General features: G+C 40.9%; 1 protein-coding gene across 3 annotated transcripts in view; it reads right to left on the bottom strand.

The window, feature by feature from the left end:
- Gpbp1l1 (GC-rich promoter binding protein 1 like 1) overlaps positions 1-24,220 on the bottom strand; it is a 45,218-nt gene that overhangs the window by 16,283 nt on the left and 4,715 nt on the right. For 2 of the 3 annotated variants that reach the window (XM_090334948.1, XM_090334947.1), the window contains exons 2-7: positions 15,731-16,718; positions 14,483-14,595; positions 8,145-8,274; positions 7,229-7,515; positions 4,204-4,276; positions 188-381 (exon numbers count right to left, since the gene is read on the bottom strand). In XM_090334948.1, the coding sequence (XP_090191074.1) occupies positions 188-381; positions 4,204-4,276; positions 7,229-7,515; positions 8,145-8,274; positions 14,483-14,542 (744 nt within the window). In that variant the 5' untranslated portion in view covers positions 14,543-14,595; positions 15,731-16,718. The remainder of the gene's footprint in view (positions 1-187; positions 382-4,203; positions 4,277-7,228; positions 7,516-8,144; positions 8,275-14,482; positions 14,596-15,730; positions 16,719-24,220) is intronic. The other variant, XM_090334949.1, reaches the window with a different exon arrangement.

The raw sequence follows: 24,220 nt of genomic DNA, 5'->3' as shown, positions 1-24,220 counted from the left end.
ACATGAGAGCTCTACCACTTGAGCCACAGCACCACTTTCCAGCTTTTTTCTATGTATGTGGTACTGAGGAATCGAACCCGGGTCTTCATGCATGCTAGGCACTCTACCACTAGGCCAAACTCTGGCCTTATGACTTATTCTTAGCACCACTCTTTTACAAGGTTGTTGCAAGGACTCTAAATCATACCTTGGAAGGAGGTGGTACAGGTTTAGGAACCAGGTTCTTATAGACACTTGGGACCATGGTTGATGCTTTGTTCCCATTTGCATGTTGGGATCCCGGTGAGGTGAATGCAGCAGAGAAGGCAGCAGCAGGATCCTCTTTGGAAACTTTTTTGATGACTAGCATCTTAGAGGGTTGCTTGGCACTAGGTGGGTTTTCTGTGAAATACAATAATGAGGATACAAAAGAATGTCACACCTGTTGAGTAACACAAAGTATGATTATACAAAGGCCTCATCTTCAACAAAAGAATAGAGACTGGGAGAAATATTTCATGGTATCCATTTCACAGATATTTTCAAAAGTAGCACTGCACAGAACTACAGATAACAGGCATCAAGTGAAACATTTGATATTAACTTGATATATCAGTTAGAAAGCACAAAGATAGCAGCAATCCTTCAGCCTGACTAGTCAGGCACAAACCAAACAAAAATATGTCCAAGGGCAGAAGATAGGTGAGGTGGTGCATGGCGAAAATCCCAGTATTGAGGCAAGTGGATCTTGCTACATAACAAAACTCTTATCTCACAAAAATAAAGAAACTAGAGGCAGGGCTCAGTGGTAAAGCACCTGCCTAACAAGCAAAAGGCCCTGAGTTCAAACCCCAGTCCATCTCCACCTCCCCAAAACACTAAACAACCAAACAAACCTACTAGAAAAACAAATCTCTAAGTTAAAAGCTCCTGTTGTTTGAGGCGAGCCAGAAAGAAAAAGTCTACTAGACTTCCTCAACAGATAGCTGAGTGCTCTTGCCATCTTAGTGGGGGGAGGAGGTGAGGGGGGCCCCTAAGATCAGGAAGATCACAGTACCAGGCTAGCCCCAGCTGAAAAGTCTGATACTCTTCAATGGGAGAAGAAACCAGAATGAAGCTGGGCATGGCAGAAAACTTAAAACATGTCTGAAACTACAGCCTCAGTCTTAAAATAGCTAGCACTATAGGCATTAGCTACTAGTATTTAGCTAACACCCCCATTTTTGAAGAAGAAAAATACCCCAACTTGACTACTGTAAATACAATATCATCTATTTACTTCAATTTCTAACATTTTTGCTTATGTCATACACAGCTGTAAGGAATGTTAAGAATTGTTTTAGAAGGGGATAGCTCACCTCTGGAACCTCTATTAAGCTAATAAAAACTTAAAAAAAAATCTGTTGGCAAAAGAATAGAAAAACGAGCATGGGATCCTCTAATGAGAAAAATTGCAATAGAGCTATATACCATTATCAAAGAGTAGGCCAGCAACCAATCTTTTTTTTTAAATTAACTTTACTGTTATTATAGGGGGATTACATGAGTCAGTCAGTGGGTACATTTCCTTTTGTACAGGGTCTTCTGTTCTTTCATTCTTTCCCAATAAATCAATTGTGAAAAAGAATTTTGTGTTCATCCTGGGACTTGACCTCAGGGCCTGGAATGCTGGCCCTGACTCAGGCTACAGTTTTAACAGTTGAGTCTCAGCTCCATTTCTGGCTTTTGTTGGGTGGTGGTGATTAATTGAAAATAGGAGTCCTTTTGAATACCTACAATTACAGGAATGAGCCACTAGTGCCAGGCTATAAGTGACCAATCTTAATCCTGATTCAAACTCAGGATTTAAGTATACTAAAACCTTTCCAGGAAGATACCTGGCTATAGGACTGGGAATATAGCCTAGGGGTAGAGTGCTTGCCTAACAAGCCTTGGGTTTGATTCCTTAGTATGACATACACAGAAAAGTCTGGAAGAGGTACTCTGACTTAAATAGTAGAGCATTAGCCTCAAGAAAGCTCAAGGACAGTGCCCAGACTCTCAGTTCAAGCCCCAGGATGGGAGAGGGAGGGGGAGGAGAATGGAACTTGGCTAAAAAAGTTAATACCTTCATATATATATATATATATATATATATATATATATTTTTTTTTTTTTTTGCAATGTTAGGGACTTAAACCATGGCCTTACCCAAGCTATTGAACTACATCTTTAAATTCTAGCTACTTAGGAAGGTGAGATATAAGGATCACAGTTTAAAGCCAACTTGGGCACTTTTTTTTCCCTTTTTCAGTTGGTCTTGGGGTTCAAACTCTGGGCCTGGGTGCTCTCCCTGAGCTCTTCAGCTAAAAGCTAGCACGTTATCACTTGAGCCAGAAAGCCACTTCCAGTTTTCTGTGCTTAATTGTAAGAGTCTCAAAGGGCTTTTCCTGACTAGGCTGGCTTTGAACCACAATCCTCAGATCTCAGCCTCCTGAGTAGTTAGGATTACAGGGTTAAACCACCAGGCCTGGCATGTGAAACTCTTATCTACAACAAACCACCTAAAAAGCTGAAAGTGGAGCTGTGACTTAAGTGGTAGAATTGAGTAAAAGAAGCTCAGGTTCCTGGGCACAGTGGTTCACGACTGTAAACCTAGTCTCTAAGGAGGCTGAGATCTGAGGATCACAGTTCAAAGCCAGCCTGGCATTAACTTCTGTGAGCCTCTTATCTCCAATTAACTACTAGAAAACGGAAGTGGGGCTAAGGCTCAAGGGGTAGGGCAGTAGCCTTGAGCTGAAGAACTCAGGGACAGCACCCAGGCCCAGAGTTCAAGACCCACAACACTGACAAAACAGAAAACAAAAAAGCTAAACAAACAACAAAAACCCAAACTGTACACTGGCAATGTTAACTGTCTTTTTTTTATATTTTTTGCCAGTCCTGGGCTTGAGCACTGTCCTTGGACTTTCTCAAGGCTAGAGCTCTACCACTTGAGCCTCAGCACCACTTCTGGCTTTTTTCTATGTATGAAATTGAACCCGGGTCTTCGTGCATGCTAGGTAAGCACTCTACAACTAGGCCAAAGTCCCAGCCTACAAAAATTTTTAAAAAGTAACTTTCAATTATCCTCCCTTAAAGAAACAGGAGTTCCAAACCAGCCTAGGCTAATTAATTAGTGAGATCCGGTTAAAAAACATACAAACAAAAAACCAAACCAATCACACAACAAAAACAAAAACGTATTAATCATGGAAGAGACAGAAATGAAAATTGAAACTTCCAATTTCTAAAATCAAGGTTGTATGAGGTGCCAATTATCTGTCTTCTCCACTTCTGTAGTTATATTTTATTTATTTATTTATTTATTTTAGCCAGTCCTGGGCTTGAGCTCAGGGCCTGAGCACTGTCCTTGGACTTTCTCAAGGTTAGAGCTCTACCACTTGAGCCTCAGCACCACTTCCGGCTTTTTTCTATATATGTGGTACCAAGGAATTGAACCCAGGCCTTCGTGCATGCTAGGCAAGCACTTTAACCACTAGGCCAAACTCCCGGCCCATGTAGTTATATTTTAATGGTATTCTGTGAGGCAGAATAATCTTTTACTTTTTTTTAAAATTTACTTCCTTGTTTGTACCAGACTTAGGGCTAGAACTCAGATCCTACTCACTGTCCTCGGGCTTTCCTAAAGGCTAGAGTTATACCATTTGAGCCACAGCACTACTTCTGGCTTTTCTATGTATGTGGTACCAAGGAATCGAACCTGGTCTTCATGCATGCTAGGCAAGTACTTTACCACTAGGCCAAACTTCCAGTACCAATATTCTTATTTTTTTTTGTTGGTGCTCGGACTTGAACTCTGGGCTTGGGCATTGTCCCTGAGCACACTAGCTCAGGGCTACCACCCTGCCCCTTGAGCCACAGGGCCACTTCTGATTTTCTGGTGATTAATGGGAAATAAGAGACTCAAGGACTTTAGTGCCTAGGCAGGCTTTGAACCACAATCCTCAGATGTCAGCTTCTAGAGTACCAAGGATTACAGATGTTAACCACAGTACCCAGCCCAATCTTATTCTTATAGACATTTAAGTTGGTGAAGAAGTAAACTGCTATTAGCTATTGGTAAAATGAATGAAATGAATAAAAGAGATAACAAAACAAATAAAAAAGATAAAACATGCTTTTGGTCATCTACTTACTAAGAAAAAATTCAAAATATGTCTAACAATGGCAAAATCTACTCACCCCACACTCCAGAAGGGGTCCCAATAGGTCTGCATGCTCGATTCTGTTTGCCAGCTTCTGGATTCAAAGAAGGCTGAAAAAAAAAAAAAAAGGAAAAGGAATAGTTAATAGAAAAAAAGTAATCATTTTGTTACTTTTTGCAAAGTAGCCATTAACATGTAACCTACCAAACAATCACAAAGTAGCACTTACATGTTTAATACTGTATTCAAAATTATAACCCAGGCCTGGAGAGGTGACTCAGACCTACAATCCTAGCTACTCAGGAGGCTGACATCTGAGGATTGATGTTCAAAGCAACCTTGGGAACTAAAGAACTTGAGACCTTTATCTACAATTAATCACTAGAAAATGGGAAGTAGGGCTGTGGCTCATAGCCTTGAGATGAGGAGCTCAGGGACAAGGCCTAGGCCCAGAGTTCAAGCCCCCTTGACCTACCAAAGGAAAAAAACCCCACAAAATAGCAAAATGCAAAGTGTACAAGCATTATGTTAATTTTTACACTCATGAATTCTCTCACCTTCCCAAAGGATATTTATGTCAAATACAGGGGCATAGAAATTCAATGAACAAGAATATGGATCTTTTTTTTGAGGATCATGGGGCTTGAACTCAGCCTGGGTGTTATCCCTGAGCTCTTCAGCTCCAGGCTACTGCCCTACTCTTGAGCCAACCCCCACTTCTTATTTTCTGGAGGTTAATTGGAGACAGGAACCTCATGTCCTGGGCTGGTTTTGAACCTTGATCCTTAGATCTCAGCCTCCTGAGTAGCTAGGATTACAGGCATGAGCCATTGCGCACAGCCATTTTTTTTTTTTTTTTTTTTTTAGTTCCAGGAAGGCAGGTAATCTGGTCAGTTAAATGTGTGGTATTCACTGTATTTCTATCATCCAGGGATGGTGCTAAGTAATACAAAGAACAGCCTTTGTCCTCTAAGTTTACCCTATCATTACAAAGAAACACACATAAGAACCCCAAACATTTTCAGACCTTATGATAAAAATTCTTATTAGGGCTGAGTTCTAGTGGCTCACACTTATAATCTAGCTAGTTAGGATGTTGAGATTTAGAAGATCAAAGATTGAAGCCAGCCAGCCAGGCCAAAAAAAAAAAAAAAAAAAAAAAAAATCCCTGAGATTACATCTCCAAATCAACAGCAACCAGCAAAAGCTGAACTGGTGGTATGGCTCAAGATATAGAGGGCCAATTGAGCAAGTAACAAGCAAGCTCAGTGAGATTAGGTTCTGAGTTTTAAATGGGTGACTCTAATAACAGAAAACTCAATGAAAATATCTGGACAGGAGAGCATAAGAAACAATGGATACTGAGACAGTATTGAAAAACAGCTTTCAAATTAATATAGAACAAAATAATGTTTAAAAAACTCCCCTGAGGCCAAGAGTTTGGTGTAGTAGGATAAGTGCTTGCCTAGCATGCACAAAGACCGGGGTTCAATTCCCAGGCACTACAAAAACCCTCCCTGAACCAAATAAGACCCAACTCCTTTTTGTCTTTTTATTTATTTGTTTATTTTTGGTAGGTCAGTCTTGAGACTTGAATTCTGGGATGGGGTGTTGCCCCTGAGCTCCTCAGCTCAAGGCTATCTATCCCCTACCCCTTGAGCCACAGTGCCACTTCTCCTTTTCTGGTGGTTAACTGGATAGAAGACAGTTTTGGATTTAGTGCCTAGGCTGGCTTTGAGCCTAGATTCTCAGATCTCAGCCTCCTCAGTAGTGATTTTTGTCTACCCACTAACCTGTTTATCTCTATCCCAAGGGCATATTGTTGTCACCAATTATTTTTTTATTGTTGCCAGTCCTGAGGCTTGGACTCAGGGCTGATACACTGTCTTTGGGCTTTCTCAAGGCTAGTGCTCTACCACTTGAACCATAGCACCATTTCTGGCCTTTTCTGTGTATGTAGTACTGAGGAATTGAACCCAGGGCTTCATGCATGCTAGACAAGCACTCTACCACTAGGCCATTTTTTTTTTTTTTTAAAGACACACACACACACACACACACACACACACACACACACATCAGTGTACTTTTTTTTTTCTGTGGTAGTCTGTGCTCAACAACAGTGCCCAGGCCTGGAATTCAAGCCCCAAGACTGGCAAAAAAACAAACACCATGGGCCAAGTGTGGTGGTGCATATCTGTTATACCAGCTACTTTGATGTTACAGGTAGGATAGATATAGTCTGAGACCAGCCCAGACAACAAACAAAAAGTTTTACAATCTATCTGAAAAACAACTAAAGCAAAACTGGTGTGGCTCAAGTGTTGCAAGTAAGAATTTGAGTTTAAACCCTACTTAGTATTCCGACCCCCAGACAGCCTTTTTTTTTTTTTTTTGGTCAGTAATAGGTGCTTAAGACTCAGCCTGGGCACTGTTCCTATGCTCTTTTGCTTAAGGCCAACACTCCACCACTCTGAGCAATAGCTCTACTTTCAGTTTTCTGGTATTTAATTGGAAATAAAATCTCATATATTTTCCTGCCCGTGCTGGCTTGGAATGGTGATCCTTAGATTTCAACCTCCTGAGTAGCTAGAATTACAGGAGTTGAACGCCTGGCAAAAACAAAAACAAAAAAACCACTTTTGTTTGCATTCATATCTGTTTTCAAAACTCCATTCAATTACTAAGGAAATTTGGTCATCACCTTCAAACAAATCAACTAAATTCTTTTCCTCTAAAACAATGAAAATCGGAACCTAGATGCTTTCTTTTCTTGAAATATTTACAATTTTTACAGATTATTTGTCAGATTTTAAGTTCTTATTTAGCCAGTACTAGGGCTTGACCTCAGGGCCTGAGTGCTGTCACATAGCTTTTTTGCTACTACTTGAGCCACAGCTTACTTCTGGCTTTTCAGTTGTTACTGGAGATAAGACTCATAGACTTTCTTTGCTAGGCTGGTTTCAAATGATGATCATCAGATCTCCGCCTCTGGAATAGCTAGGATTATATATATCCGCCTAGTACTTGCCTTAAATTTACATTTAAAGTGTCATACTTACAAAGTCTTCCTCTTCAAACTGCAACTTTTCCACCTTTTCTTCTTTCTTTTCTTCCCTAATTTCTGTAGGTGGCTTTTCTGAAAAGGCACAGCCTTTCCGGGAGTGGAAGCTGCCATTCCAGTGTCGATGGTTCCCAGTGCTACCTCCACTACGCTGGCTCATGCCATCATGACCCCGGGAAGACCCATGCCAATAAGATAGGTTCCCTGTGATTCCAGCATATGTTCCCTTAGAGACACCAGAGTCCACAGAATCATGGCGGAACAAGGATGGCTGGTGCCAGGAATCTAAAATCATAGGGAAAATGTAACACTATTAGACTGTTTGCTTTCTGAGAATTAAGAAATAATTCAGCTGATGTTCCTGATTTGGTTTATCCTACTGCGAAAGATCTTTTGGGAATCTTTTCAATAAGTATACACAAGGAAACCACTAATACATCTTGAGAGGTAATTTCTAAATGAATACTTGAAAAAGATTCAAAAGAAGCCATGTGCAGTAGCCCACATCTGTAATCACTACTCAGGAGGCTAAGATCTGAGCACTGTGGTTCATAGCCACCTGGACAGGAAAAGCCATGAGACTCTTATCTCCAATTAATCACCAGAAACCAAAGTGGTATTGTGGCTCAAGTGGTAGAGCACTAGGCTTGAGCTGAAGAGCTCGGTGAAAGCGCTTAAGCCCAGAGTTCAAGCCCCACAACTGACGACCAAAAAAAAAAAGATTCAAGAGAACAACAACAACAAAAAATACTACATGTATAAAGTCAATAAAGTGTTTTCATGATACTAAAAGATATAATTGAGAATAACTGAGAATTATATTCACACTTCTAGGTTGTGGACAGGTAACCATCCCAGCTTACTTACCCAAAGTACTATCATAAATGTAGTCAGGAGAGGTAAGATAAGCTTACCTCCTGGAGTCCGTAGAGGTCCATTGTTAAAAAACCCATCAGAGGAATTGTGTCTACGTCGGCTCACTCCAAATCTTCCTTCTCCTCGGGACAGATGTTCACTTTGTTTTTCAAAAGTGGCTGTAGGTGACTAAGATGATAGAATATGCAAAAGCAGGGTAAGTAGAAATTGTTTCATTCAGCATTTTATTAAGTTTTACATGTGGTTTTCAGATGTCAAGGTTCCTGTAATCCTAGCTCCTCAGGAAGCTGATATTTGAGTACTGTAGTTCAAAGGCAGCTCAGGAAGCAAAGTCCATGAGACTTGTAACTCCAATTAACCACCAAAAAAAAAAAAAAACCAGTGGCTCAAAGTGGTAGTGCTAGCCTTGAGAAAAAGAAAAAAGAAAAAAAAAAAAAAGCTCAGGTACAATGCCCAGGCCCTCAGTTTAAGCCCTACAACTAATCAAAAAAAAAAAAGGTGCCACACTAAAGAAAATAATAGGAGGTACATCCTTTAAAATAATTAAAGCTATCTATGACATACCAACAACCAATATCATACTGAATGGAAAAAAACTAAAACCATTTACTTTAAAATCAGGAACAAAACATAGATGCCCACTCTCTCCACTTCTCTTGAATATAGTGCTGGAACCCTTAGCCTGAACATTAACGCATGAGAAGGATATCAAAGACAGCCACACAAGGAATGAAGAAATTAAACTACCCCTATACACAGATGACATGATTTTATCCCTGAATGTCCTAATAAATTCCACTCCCAAACTCTTAGAACTAATAAGTCACTTTGGCAAAGTGGCAGGATACAAAATCAACCTTCAAAACGCAGTAGCCTTTCTGCACACCAACAATATACAAACAAAAGGAGAAATCAAGAAAATGATTCCATTTGCAATAGCCCACAAAAGAATAAAATATTTAGGAATTAACCTAATCAAGGATGTAAAGAAATTATTTAGTGAAAACTACAAAAGCCTAAAGAAGGCTGAGGGCATGGCCTAGTGGTAGAGTGCCTGCCTAGCATACACAAAGCCCTGGGTTCGATTCCTCAGTACCATATATACAGAAAAAGCCGAACGTGGTGCTGTGGCTCAAGTGTAGAGTGCTAGCTAGCCTTGAGAAAGCTCAAGGACAGTGCACAGGCCCTGATTTCAGGGCCAGGGATTGGCAAAAAAAAAAAAAAAAAAAAGCCTAAAGAAAGAAATTAAAGGGGCCGGGAGTTTGGCCTAGTGGTTAAAGTGCCTGCCTAGCATGCATGAAGACCCGGGTCCGATTCCTTGGTACCACATACATAGAAAAAAGCCGGAAGTGGTGCTGAGGCTCAAGTGGTAGAGCTCTAGCCTTGAGAAAGTCCAAGGACAGTGCTCAGGCCCTGAGCTCAAGCCCAGGACTGGCAAAAAAAAAAAAAAAAAAAAAAAAAAAAAGAAAGAAATTAAAGAGGATATCAGGAAATCGAAAGACATCCCATGCTCATGGATAGGGAGAATCAACATTGTGAAAATGGTCATACTGCCAAATTGAGATACGATTTCAATGCAATCCCCACCAAAATCCCAAGGATATTCTTTACTGAAATAGATGAAATAACCCAAAAATTCTTATGGAACAACAGAAGACCTAGAATAGTTAAAGCAATTCTAGGCAAAAAGAGCAATGCAGTTGGTATTACAATACCAGACTTCAAACTCTACTATAGAGCCATAATAACAAAAACAGTTTAGTATTAGCACAAAAATAGACCAGAAGATCAATGGAACAGAAGATCCAGAAAAAAAAAAGCCCACATACAGTCAGCTTATATTTGACAAAGAAGTTAGATATATACAGTGGAATAAACAAAGCTTCTTCAATCATTAATGCTGGGAAAACTGGGCAGCCACATGCAGAAAACTAAAAATTGATCCCAGCCTGTTCGCCATGCACAAACATTAACTCAAAGATCAAAGATCTCAATATCAGATCTGAAACTCTGGAACTGCTGAAGACACAGAATAGGAGAGACACTGGAACTCATAGGCACAGGCAGAAACTTCCTGAACATAGTCCCAGGGTCACAACAGATTGGAAAGAGACTCAATGTGACTACCTAAAAATAAAGTTTCTGCACATAACTACTAAGACAGCCAACCAATTGGGAAAAGCTGTTTACCAACAATACACCAAAGGCTTAATATCCAATGTCTACAGGGAACTTAAGAAGAAAATGGTCATCCATCATCATAAAGGAAATGCAAATAAAAACAACCATGGGATACCACTTTATGCCAATAGCCAATATTCAGCTAACAAATGCTGGTAGGGATATGGAAAAAGAGGAACCCTCCTGCACTGCTGGTGGGGATATAAATTAGTACAATCACTCTGGAAGTTTGGAGATTCCTCAAAAAACTAAACATAGACCTTCCCTATAACCCAGCCATATCTTTCCTAGGCATCTACCCAGAGCATCATAACCCAGGCTTTGATATGGACACAATTATGTTCATCACTGCACTGTGCACAATAGCCAAGAAATGGAAACAACCCAGATGCCCCACTACAGATGAATGGATACAAAACATGTGGTGTGTATACACACACACACACACACAAAATGGTGTTCTACATAACCAACAGCCAAGATAAAATAGTGGCACTCGCTGGGAAATGGATTGAACTAGAGCAAATCATACTGAGCAAGATAAGCCAAGACCAAAGCATGGTCTCCTTGATATGTGGGTATTAGATCTAAACAATAAGACAAGCTAAGGGACAGCACCCAGGCCAAGTTCAAGCCCCACGACCCACAAAAAAAAAACAAGAAACAAGAAACAAAAACACAAGTGGGATGACTCAATACTCAGGTACTCCAGATCATTGACATGAATTTGGAAATATGAGTGTCTATGTGTTTATAAAGATATATAGGCCTATGATACGATATAAATTCTATATGTATTGATATATAATATATATCAATGTGTATCTATGACATAAAGACCCAGCTTAATTTGAATTACGTTCTTAAATTTATGTGCCAGTGATGGCATATTGATTTTTTTCTTGAATACTTGTTAGTAGAACATGACATTTGAAATATGATATAAAAACTCAGTGCTGCCAGGAGTTTGGCCTAGTGGTACAGTGCTTGCCTTGCATGCACGAAGACCTGGGTTTGATTCCTCGGTACCACATACATAGAAAAAAGCTGGAAGTGGTGCTGAGGCTCAAGTGGTAGAACTCTAGCCTTGAGAAAGTCCAAGAACAGTGCTCAGGCCCTGAGCCCAAGCCCAGGACTGGCAAAAAAACCCAAAAAACAAAAAACAACCCCTCAGTGCTAATAAAGTTTTAATGAATTTTTAAAAAGATGCCAGGAACCCCTTCTCTTGAGCATATGGACAATTAGGATACTATACGCCTACCATTAGGAAACTATAAGCCTCTTTAATCTAGTGAAGCACACATCATACACATTCAGAAAGGTAAAAAGAGGCAGGAACTTAAATTACTTGAAACAGAAGACTGGGAAAAATCCTACCAATATTAATAAATAATAAGCACCCATGATGCTTAATATTAATAATTACAAATATTAATGTAATAACATTAAAGTGTTATTGCATTTTAAATACTAATCTCACAATAAAAAAGGGAAGCCCCGTGCCTAATAAGTAATTCTAAACAAAGCCGGGTGCTGGTGGCACACTCTTATAATCTAAGCTACTTGGGATGATTTAAGTTCTGGCCAGCCCAGGTAGAAAAGTCTAGATAGACACCAGTCTCATCAGAGGAAAGCTGGATAGCTAGCATGGTGCTAAAAAAATTTGGTGGCTAACATGTACTTGTGACAACTACTTTAAGATATCTTTGGAAAGTCTAAAAGGTGGCTCATGACTGTAATCTTAGCTACTCAGGAGGCTGAGATTTGAGGGTCAACGTTCAAAGCCAGCTTGGGCACAAAAGAACCAGAGACTCTTATCTCCAATTAACCTCTAGAAAATGGGAAGTGGGGCCTGACTTAAGGGTAGGGTGGTAGCCTTGGGCTGAAGAGCTCAGGGACATTGCCCAAGTCCAGGGGTAGGGCGGTAGCCTTGAGCTGACGAGCTTAGGGACAGCACCCAGGCAGAGTTCAAGCCCCATGACCTACAAAAAAAATAGAAAAATAAAAAATAAAATAAAAAGGCTGCTGTTGAGCAGGGTGCACTAGCTCACAAGTCTATAATCCTAGGTACTTATTAGCAAGTATCTGAGGATTATGGTTCAAAGTCAGTATAAGAAGAAAAGGCTGTCAGACTCATCTCTATTAATAAACTACCCACAAAAGGCAAAAGTGGAGCTCTGGCTCAAGTGGAAGAGCTCTAGTCTTGAGCAGAAGCAGTTCTGAGAAAGCACCTAGATTGTGAGGTCAAGCCCGAGGACTGAAAAAAGAAGAGGGAAGGGGAGGGACAGTCCTGTTGTCCAAACATAAAACTTAAGGCTGGGGAGTTGGGAGTTTAGCCTAGTGGTAGAGTGCTTGCCTAGCATACACGAAGACCAGGGTTCAATTCTTCAGCTCTACCACTTTGAACAACAGCTCTACTTCCAGTTTTCTGGTGCCTAATTGGAGATAAGAGTCTCACAGACTTTCCTGCCCAGGCTGGCTTCAAATTGTAATCTTCAGATCTCAGACTCTTGAGCATTACAGGCATGAGTGATCAGCAGCCCCCCCCTCCAGAAAAGTTCTTTTCAAATGGCACATATTTTCTTTCAAATGCAAAAGCTAGATCTAATACACTGAGAGACCTGGGATTGTGGCTTAGTGGCAGAATGCTTGCCTAGCATACATGAAGCTCTAGGCTCAATTCCTTAGTACCACATAAATAGAAAAAGACAGAAGTGGCACTGTGGATCAATTAGTAAGAGTGTTAGCCTTGAACAAAAAGAAGTTCAAGAACAGTGTCCAGGCTCTGAATAAAGCCCCAGGACTGGCAAAAATAATTATGCAATAAATAAATGCATGGAGGCATGACAAGTCATACAGGACTCTATGTAGGCATTCACACTTAGTGAGTGAGACCAAAGGAAGATGCCCTTAGGGGAAGAACTAAAAAGTACAATACCTATGTACATCTTAACATATAAAATAGTATATATCAGCCAGGCGCTCTTTTTATCCTATTTGTTCATTTATTTTTGAGAGGGCAAGGGAGAACACAGAAACAGAGGGATAAAGGATAAATGAATGCAGCAGTGGTACTCACTAGATACTATGTACAAAAAAAAAATATATTAAAAAAAATTATTTAAGATGGGTACTGGTGGCTCATGCTTTTAATCCTAGCTACTCAGGAAGCAGAGATCTGAGGATTGTGGTTCAAAACCAACCTGGGCAAGAAAATCCATGAGACTCTTATCTCCAATTGTCTGCTCAAAAAAACTGGAAGTGGCATTGTCGCCCAAAGTGGTAGAGGACTAGCCTTGAACAAAAGAACTCAGGATGCATCCCCAGGCCCTGAGTTCAAGGCATACAACAGTCAAAAAATAGAAATCAAAGGAAAAACAAAGACTTCGTGTTTAAAAAAAAAACAAAAACGTTTCTCTGTATTGCGCTCTATTCCTCTGGCCCACTTCCCCCAAACTTCAGTCAGATTATTAGGTAAATTACAAGATCTTGGGAATTTCATTAAGACAATTCAAAATGAAATTTAGAAGAATGGAAGTCCATTTTTTGAGGGGGGGCAGTTCTGGCTTGAACTCCAGGCCTGAGCACTGTCCTTGGGCTTTCTCAAGGCTAGAGCTCTACCACTTGAGCCACAGCACCACTTCCGGCTTTTTCTATATATGTGGTACCAAGGAATCAAACCCAGGTCTTTGTGCATGCTAGGCAAGCACTCTTACCACCAGACCAAATTCTCGGCCCCTGGAAGTACTTTTAATTTTACCAATTTCCCAAATAATTTTTTTTTTTTTTTTTTTTTGCCAGTCCTGGGCTTGAGCTCAGGGCCTGAGCACTGTCCTTGGACTTTCTCAAGGCTAGAGCTCTACCACTTGAGCCTCAGCACCACTTCTGGCTTTTTTTTTCTATATATGTGGTACCGAGGAATCGAACGCGGGTCTTCGTGCATGCTAGGCAAGCACTTTAACCACTAGGCCAAACTCCCGGCCCCTTTCCCAAATAATTTATAACTCATCCACTTATACTGTTTTATTTAATATGATTAGATCTCCTTTAGTCATATGAATCAGTTGCTCCATGTCTTTACACCCCCAATGCAACATGTTTTTCCACAAAACAATAAAAACAGAGAGTTAATCTAGGGAAGAAAAGAACTAGTGGTATGATGTAGGGTCATTATTACAGGAATAGAGAAGAGTACCTTCACTGACTGTGGTGTTGAGAAATTTAGCCAAGCAGGAACAAAGTCATGCTGCGCCATTTAGGTCCAGTGTCTTTTCAACAAGGTGAGGCATCCAACCTCATGGCCAGGATCTGAAAATAAAACAACTCAAATCGCACATGCTTTTAAGAATCCTACATATCAAGCCAGGCGCTGTGGCTCATGCCTGTAATCTTAGCTACTCAGGAAGCTGAGATCTGAGGATCTGGGTTCAAAGCCAGCCCAGGCACTAAAGACCTTGAGACTTATCTCCAATTAAGCACTAGAAAACTGCAAGTGGCACTGTGGCTCAAGAGGTAGGACTGTAGTCTTGAGCAGACTCAGAGTTCAAGCTCTACAACAGACAAAAAAAAAAAAAAAAGAATTCTACATATCAGGGATTGGGAGTGTGGCCTGATGGTAGAGTGCTTGCCTAGCATGCACAAAGACCTGCATTCAGTTCCTTGGTACTACATACACAGAAACAGATAAAGGTGGTGCTGTAGCTCTAGTGGCAGAGTGCTAGCCTTGAGCAAAAAGTGTTTAAGGATAGTGTCCAGATCCTGAGTTCAAGCACCAGGACTGGCAAAAAAATCCTACATATCAATATGTAAAGGAATCTGCCTGCCACTTATAGAATAGGGGATAAAAAACAGTACTGAAGGCCGGAAGTTTGGCCTAGTGGTTAAAGTGCTTGCCTAGCATGCATGAAGACCAGGGTTCAATTCCTCGGCACCACATACATAGAAAAAAGCCAGAAGTGGCGCTGAGGCTTAAGTGGTAGAGCTCTAGCCTTGAGAAAGTCCAAGGACAGTGCTCAGGCCCTGAGCTCAAGCCCAGGACTGGCAAAAAAAAAAAAAAAAAAAATCAAATATGGACAGTTATATAATAGAAGTGAATGCATTATGGGGGGTTATCAAAAGAAAATGAAGAATAAACATCTACTAAAAATAACAGTAAACCCTTGCCTACTGTATTTCTGTCAAAAGCAATAGAAAAGACCTTTCTAAACAAAAAGATATCCACTTCAGTGTTTCCACAAATATCAATTAGCAACTGTGTGCTGGTGGCTCAGGCCTGTAAAACTCTTTATCTCCAATTAACCACCAGAAAACTGAAAGTTGAAGCTCTGGTTTCAAGTGGTAAAATGCTGGCCTTGAGCTGAAGACCTTAGGGTCAGCACCCAGGCCCATAGTTCAAGCCCCCCAACCGGCACAAAAAAAAAAAAATCATTAAACAAATATTTACCCCAGAGTGTAACCTCTGTGGTCCTGTTTTGTGAACTTCTTAAGTTGCCAGCTGGATCTTCCAGGTTTTTCTCGTTGAAAGGGTGCTTTAAGTGGCCTGGTCAGCAGCACGCCTTGTGACGAAGCACAAAGAAGCCCGGCACTGTGTAGCTCACTTTCTTCCTCCCCTCAATTACTCATCCTAAACTACTCTAATTCCTGACACCTTTCCAAAAGGGGAAAAGGGGAAGGGGAGGGGGGAAGGGGAACAGTATTTGTTACATTTAAAAAAAGGGGAAAGGGGGAAAGTTATATCTATGTTCACCTCATTCAACTTCTTGAATAATGGCACTACGAAGTTGCTTAAATAGGTAATACATAGACATTTGCACAGTGAGTGCAAATACTATTATAAGGTCATAGCTAGAAAGATAAGTAGCCTCCCATGTGTATAATGTCAAAATGAGAGACAAAACTATAATATTAAAGCACTGGAAAAGATTTGAGTAGTCAACTCCAGTGGTACACCCATATGACAAAGCCCTTAAAACATATATCTCATCATTCTTACAAAACTGCTAAGAATAATGTGTAGATGTGTATTTATATTTGTTAATCTTTAAAGTCTAAGAACATAAGAAATTTTGCTTAAAAAAAATCAGATAGGAACTTGATATACTTTTCCCTCCACCGAATAGAAGTTTTCAAGTCCAATTTCTTGATATAAAGCTCTTAAATATGTATATTATTTCTTTGGTCTTCACTATTCAAAACAAAACTAAAACAAGTAGACAGTGAGACAAAGGGGAGTCAAGAGAAGACAATTCCTAAATGAGGTTTTCTTCTTGTTAGTTTTCTGTATTTCGCTTGTTCTCTTCCTTCCCAAAACCTGAATTGAGCTTTCAGAAGATGGTAGGAAGAATCTTCTGCTTTGGTAGAGAAGTCACTTGATATTCTGGATCCTTCGCCATCACTTCTCAATCATTAAAAAGGAATTTGAATCTATCAATCTGTTAATGGAAAACAAGATAGAATCACAAGAGGTAAAACCATTCATTATCATATATACTAAAGTGGCCAATTATTAATCACACTAAGATCTTTAGTCAAAAATCCTTAAACCCAATTTATATTTTAATGTGCCACCACCCATAATAATATACTCAATATGTCATATGTGTCATACTGTCATATTGCTCAGGTTGGTTCTGAACTAAATCTTTTTTGCCAGTCCTGGGGCTTGAACGCAGCGCCTTAGTACTGTCCCTGAGCTTCTTTTGCTCAAGGCCAGCACTCTACCACTGAGCCACAGCATTACATCCAGCTTTTTCTATTTATGTGGTACTAAGGAACTGAACCCAGGGCTCCATGCATGCCAGACAAGCACTCTCCCACTAAGCCACATTTCCAGCCATGGAACTAATTTTTCTTGCTTGTCTGGCAATCTAACCTATCTCATGCCTGGCTTTTTGTTGATTATTTTAGAGATGGAATCTCCCAGACTATTCTGTCTCAGCTAGCCCCAAACTGTGATCATCACAATCTCAGGCTCCTAAGTAGTTGAGATTACAGACACATATCATGTTTTTTTCACCCCTCCCCCGCTCCCTCAACCAGCCCATGCCCTATTAGTCACTGGACTTGATCTCAGAGCTTGAGTGCTGTTCCTGAGCTTTGTGTTCAAGGCTAGTATTCTGCCACTTTGAGCCACAGAGCCACTTCCAGTTTTCTGGTGGTTAAGTGGAGGTAAGTAGCAAGGTTGAAAGCTAGCCCAGATAAAGTCTGTGAGACTTGAATCTCCAATTAACCACCAGAAATCCTAAAAGTGTTGTTTTTTCTTTTTAATTATTTATGCCTTTTAGGATAGTTATAACTTACCTACCAGTACGCCAAAAACTTCTCATTTTAAAAAATCCTATCTTCACCCATGAAATGAATACAGCTTTTACTACTTAGCATGGTATCTTACGTATGAGGCTTCAATGATTTGATTAATTAATTTTATACTAAGTGTAACAAGGATGCAGAAATAAATATGTGAAACACTAATGACATTTAGGACTTCCTCAATAGAATTAAACTATGAATATCATATGACCTATCAATTCCATAGCTATATATTAAAAAAAAATAAAAGCATCTGTCACAACTGGGTGTGGCAGTACATCATCCTAGCACTTGGGAAACTGAAGCAGGAAGATTACAAGTTTCATGCCAGCCTGGACTCGCTCAAAAAGCTGTGGGTGGCCCATGCCTGTAAGTAATTCAGGGATGAGAAAACTTTTTTCTGCCAAGGGCCACTGGATTCTTATAACACCATTTGTGAGCCATACAAAATCCTCAATACAGGCAGCTGATGTGAAAGATGATGAGACCCAGGTGTCTATCCAGTCATGTACCAAATGGCTTCAAGGGCCTTATATGGCGTGCAAGCTGGATGTTACCTGCCCTGCAATCCTAGCTACTTGGAAAGCTAGGAATGGGAGGACTGCAGTTCAAGGCCACCTCAAGCAGAAGAATTTGCAAGATCTCCTTTCTCAACCCAGACCTGTACTCAACTGCATGAGCCAATCATCCTAGTCACTTCAGTACTAGCTGTATCACGATTCCAGCAGAGCCTGGGCAGAAAAATCTGAGATTCCATCTCAACTGAAGAATCTATGCATTATGGAGACATTTTGTCATCCTACCTACAGAGGGAGGGGGAAGAACAGGCAGGTACTGGTGCTGGTTATATATGAGACCTTATCTCAAAAATAACCAATACAGGGCTGGGAGTTTGGCCTAGTGGTAAGAGTGCTTGCCTAGCATGTACGAAGACCCAGGTTCAATTCCTTGGTACCACATACAAAGAAAAAGCCAAAACTGGTGCTGTGGTTCATATGGTAGAGATCTAGCTTTGAGAAAGCCCAAAGACAGAACTCAGGCCCTGAGTTCAAGCCCTGGGCATGGCAAAAAAAAAAAATAATAATAATAACCAATAGAACTGAGTGTGGTGGCTCTTGCCTATAATCCTAGCTATTCAGAAGGCTGAGATCTGAGGATCACAGTTCAAAGCCAGCCCAGGCACTAAAAAATGTGAGACTCTTATCTCCAATTAGAGATCTCCACTAGAAAACAGGAATTGGGGCTGGGGCTCAAGGAGTAGAGTGGTAGCCTTGAGCGGAAGAGCTTAGGCCCAGGCCTAGAGTTCAAGCCCCATGACCCACAAAAACAGGGCTGGGAATGTGACTCAGAGGTAGAGTGCTTGCCTTGCATGCATAAACTCTGGGCTTGATTCCTCAGTACTACATAAACAGAAGAAGCCAGAATTCAGTCCCAAGATCTAGTTTTTGTTGTTGTTGTATTTTCCATTGTTGTTAAGTACAATCTAATTGTAAGCTGGGTGTGGTGGCTCACCCCTGTAATTTTAGCTACTCAGGAGACTGAGATCTGAGGATTCAGGTTCAAAACCAGTCCTGTGTAAGCCAGTGAGACTCTTATCTCCAGTTAACCACTAAAAACCAGAGGTGGTGCTGTGGCTCTAGGGGTAAGGGTGGTAGCCTTGAGCTGAAGAGTTCAGGAACAGGGAGGTCCAAGCCCAGAGTTCAAGCCCCAGGACTGACCAAAAAAACAAAACAAAACAAATACAAAAATCCAATTGTATATAAGAATACGCTATTGGGGCCTAGAGTTTTGCCTAGTAGTAGAGTGCATGCCTAGCATACATGAAAACCGGGTTGCCACATACACAGAAAAAGCCGTAAGTGGTGCTGTGCTCAAGTGGTAGAGCTCTAGCCTTGAGGAAAGCCCAAGGACTGGCAAAAAAAAAAAAAAAAGAAAGAAAGAAAGAAAGAAAGCAAGAAAGAGAAAAGAAAGGAAAGGAAAGAAAAAAGAAAAAGAAGCTCAAGGTACCACCCTACCCCTGGGTCTAGGCATTGTGGCTGAGTGGTAGAGTACTCACCTAACATGCAGGAAGCTCTGGGTTCGATTCTCCAGTACCACATACACAGAAAAAGCCAGAAGTGATGTCATGGCTCAAGTGCCCAGAATTTTAAGCCCCACGGGGGTGGGGGGTGGGGGTGGAGGGGGAAGCCACCTATATCCATCTGCACTGCTTTTCTACATTTCAGTTCTTGCTGAGTCCTAATCCTAAAGGGGGTGCTCCTGCACACAGGCTTCTTGACTACAGTGTCCCTGGAAAGAGACTTTCAGTCTGCTCACACAGGTTCCTCCCTCAGAAGGGACAGTAACAAAGGGACACAAGCTGTCGAGTAAATTTAGTACTCCCCACTTAGGGTGGAACTCTTGGAATGTGATACACAGAAAAGAACTTGAGCACTGTGAACAACTCATGCCTACATATCCATCGCCCATTGCTCAGCTATGTGGAGTCACAGGGCCAACCTGCACACATCCTAGCCCATTCCAGGTGCAAGGTGGGGGGATTGGGCCAGGAGAACAGCACGGTAGGCAAGATGTGGCATAGGCTATGGGTACAAACAGCAGACCATGCTGGCTAATGGTCAGGCCCAGGAGCTGACTCTCCTATATTTCTATATCTATATTTCTTTTCTTTTCTTCCTTTCCTTTTCTTTCCTTCCTTCCTTTCTTTCTTTCTTCCTTCCTTTCTTTCTTTCTTGCCAATGCTGGGGGCTTGGACTCAGGGCCTGAGCACTGTCCTTGGGCATTCCTAAGGCTAACACTCTACCACTTGCGCCAAAGCACTACTTCTGGTTTTTTCTGTGTATACGTTACCTAGGAATTGAACCTGGGTATTTGTGCATGTGCGCCACCACGCCTTGCAAAGGTTTACCTTAAAGTCTTAATTCTTACACTCTCCTACATATTTCTCAACTCACAGAAAATGGCTTTTCCAATCTGGCAGTCAGTGGCTCACAGTTCAGGAAAATCCACAAGACTCGTATCTCCAATCAACCACCAGAAAAAATGGAAGTGGCACTGTAACTCAAATTGAGTACAGTGCTAGCCTTGAGCAAAAAGAAAAAAAAAAAAAAAAAAAACATCAGGGACAGAACCTAGACTCTTGAGTTCAAGCCTCATGACCAACAAAAAAAAAACCTACTTTTTTTCTCCAACTCTAATGAACAGTGCTAGCCTTGAGCAAAAAACCATCAGGGACAGAATCCAGACCCTGAGTTCAAGCCTCATGACCAATAAAAAAAAAACTATTTTTCTTTCCAATTCTAATGAACATGGATGTGTCCTAATGGTAACTATTTTTATTACTCTAGTAAGTAGATTACAGGCATGTATAAACATGCATAGAAAGTCTCATTAATGACAATGAAGATACGCACTAAAGTAAAAAGCAAACAGACTTAAGTACTCAAAATATCATGAAATAGCCATCAACTGTTTTTAAAGTTCTTAGTAAGTTAAAATGCATTCTTAAAAATGAGAAGTAGAAGGTGGGTGCCATTTGCTCACATCTGTAATCTTAGTTACTCAGGAAGCTGAGATCTGAAGATCACAGCTCAAAGCCAGTACAAGAATTAAAACTTGTGAGACTCTTATTTCCAATAACTATCAAAAAGCTGGAAATAGAGCTGTGGCTCAAGTGAGTAGAGTGCTAGATTTGAACAAAAGATGCTCAGGGGAGTACCAAGGCCCCTAGAGCACCAAAGGGGGTGAGGGACGGGGGAGGGACTAGAGTGAGTATTGTACACCATTATCCCAGCTATGCAGAAGGTACAAAACAATCACAGACAAAAAAGCATAAGACCCTATCTGAAAAATAACTAAAACCAAAAAAGGGCTGGGAACATGGCTTAAGTGGCATTATGCCTGCCTAGCAAGCATGAGGCCTTGAGTTCAAACTCCAACACTAGAAAAATAATAACAATAACAATAAGGAAAAGAAAGTGTTCTACAGATTTGGTGCAATCTTATTCTAATTCCCAGGACATTTTTGAGGGCTAATTGGAGACTTGTGGAGTCTTCCTGCATGGGCTGGCTTCGGATCACGATCCTCAGATTTCAGTTTCCTGAGTAGCTAGGATTACAGAATGTGAGCCAGTGGTACTTGGCTTCAAAATTATTTTTTTTTTGGGGGGGGGGGCTGGGGAGTGGTCCTGAAGTTTAAACTCAAGGCCTAGGCACTGTCCTTGAGTTTCATTTGCTCAAAGCTGGCACTCTACCACTTAAGCCAAAGCACCACTTCTGGCCTTTTCTTGGTAGTTTACTGGAAATAATAGTCTCAGGTACTTCTCAGCCTGGACTGGCTTTGAACCACTATCCTCAGATCCCAGCCTCTCCAGTAGCTAAGATTACAGGTATGAGCCTATAATTAATTACTTTCAAGTCAGAGATACAGAACCTAAACCCTAGACTTCTGCTTTAAGACCCTTGCAATTTGAAGACACTTGGATTGTTCTGATGACTAAATAAGAAAAAAATGCCTCCTATGGGGCTGGGAGTTTGGCCTAGTGGTAGAGTGCTTGCCTAGCATGCATGAAGACCTGGGTTTGATTCCTTGGTACCACATACATAGAAAAAAGCTGGAAGTGGTGCTGAGGCTCAAGTGGTAGAGCTCTAGCCTTGAGAAAGTCCAAGGACAGGGCTCAGGCCCTGAGCTCAAGCCCAGGACTGGCCAAAAAAAAGCTTCCTAATTTTCAGACCCAAAATGGCTGAGAAAATCCTTTTTTTATTAAGTAAAACTTGGAAATAAAACCACTGAAAAATATATTTAACTTGATTTTAAAATGATGCACAAGTGGGGAAATTCTCTGGAAAAATTAATATTGATTTGGCCAGCCAAGGGCTGGTGGCTCACTCCTGTAATCCTAGCTGAAATCTGAGAATTGAGGTTTGAAGACAGTCTTTGCAGGAAATTCTATGACTTTTTTTTATTGGTTGATTTGTTGGTTGTTGGTTGCTGAGCCTAGGCACTGTCCTGAGCTCTTTTCAGCTCAAGGCTAGTGCTCTACCACATTGAGCCACAGCGCCACTTTTGATTTTCTAGTGGTGAATTGGAGATAGGAGTCTCACAGACTTTTATGCCCAGGATTGCTCTGAGCCATGATCTTCAGATCTCAGCCTTCTGAGTAGCTATGATTACAGGCATGAGCCACCAGTGGCTGGCCTATGAAACTTATTTCCAGTTAACCACCAAAAAACCAGGTGAAGCTTTGATTCAAGTGATAGAACACCAGCCCTGAGTTGAAAAGTCTAAGGGACAGCAGCATTAAGGCTGAGTCCAAGCTCAGTACCAGTGCAGAGACAAGTAGACACTAAACTAAGACACTATTGAACTAGACAGCCAAGAGAAGCAAGTCAAATGCTCCACATTACACACTCTACCAGAGGATAACAAACAATACAATTACTCTGAGCAACTCCATAGAGAAACTGCTAGGAAATGATACAGATCAGAACCAATGATCAAACAGAAAATAAAAACTGCCCCAACTGACAGTTACCTGTACTCTCTCTCAGTAGAGCACTTGATTAGCATATGTGATACTCTAGATTTAATACAAAGCACTACAATAAAAGCCAAAAAACAGGCTCCTAGCTAAACACAGCAGGAAATACAATGCCTTAGAAACAGACTGTGTAGGGGCCGGGAGTTTGACCTAGTGGTAAAGTGTTTGCCTAGCAAACCCAAAGACCTGGGTTTAATTCCTCAATACCACATACATAGAAAAGCCAGAAGTGGTACTGTATTTCAAGCGGTAAAGCATTAACCTTGAGGAAAGCCCAAGGACAGTGTTCAGGCCCTGAGTTGAAGACCCAGGACCAACAACAACAACAAAACAGACTGCCTAGGTTTGAATTTAAGTACTATATATCTACTAGCTGGACGAGACTGTCTCATTTTTGTCTGCCACTTATAGAATAGGGGATAAAAAAACAGTACTGAAGGCCAGGAGTTTGGCCTAGTGGTTAAAGTGCTTGCCTAGCATGCATGAAGACCTGGGTTCGATTCCTCGGTACCACATACATAGAAAAAAGCCGGAAGTGGTGCTGAGGCTCAAGTGGTAGAGCTCTAGCCTTGAGAAAGTCCAAGGACAGTGCTCAGGCCCTGAGCTCAAGCCGAGGACTGGCAAAAAAAAAAAAAACCCAGTACTGAAAAACAGTACTGACTCTCAATAGGGTTGGGGAAGAATGATGAAAGGGGTAACACTGATCAAGATGCATTGTATTTTCGAACTGACATGTTGAATGGCAACCCCTTTATATAACTACTTAAAGATAATAAAAGTGTTAATAATAATAATAATAAAAACAGCATTAGCCAGGCGTGGTGGCTCACACCTATAATCCTAGCTACTCAGGAGGCTGAGATCTGAGGATCGTTCAAAGCCAGCCCACACACTAAAGTCCATGAGACCCTTATCTCCAATTAACCATCAGAAAACCAGAAGTAGAGCTGTGGCTCAAGGGGTAGGGACAACTTAAAAAAAAAAAAAAAAAAAAAAAGAGTATAAAAAGGAAATAAAGGCAGGCTCGGTGGTTCTTGCCTATAATCCTAGCTACTCAGGAGGCTGAGATCTGACGATCAAGGTTC

This window comes from Megascapheus bottae, chromosome 6, assembly GCF_031878675.1.
Source record: "Megascapheus bottae isolate mThoBot1 chromosome 6, mThoBot2.hap1, whole genome shotgun sequence".
NCBI lineage: Eukaryota > Metazoa > Chordata > Mammalia > Rodentia > Geomyidae > Megascapheus > Megascapheus bottae.
Note: the sequence above shows the minus strand (reverse complement) of the source record. Positions and strands in the feature narration are given on the sequence as shown.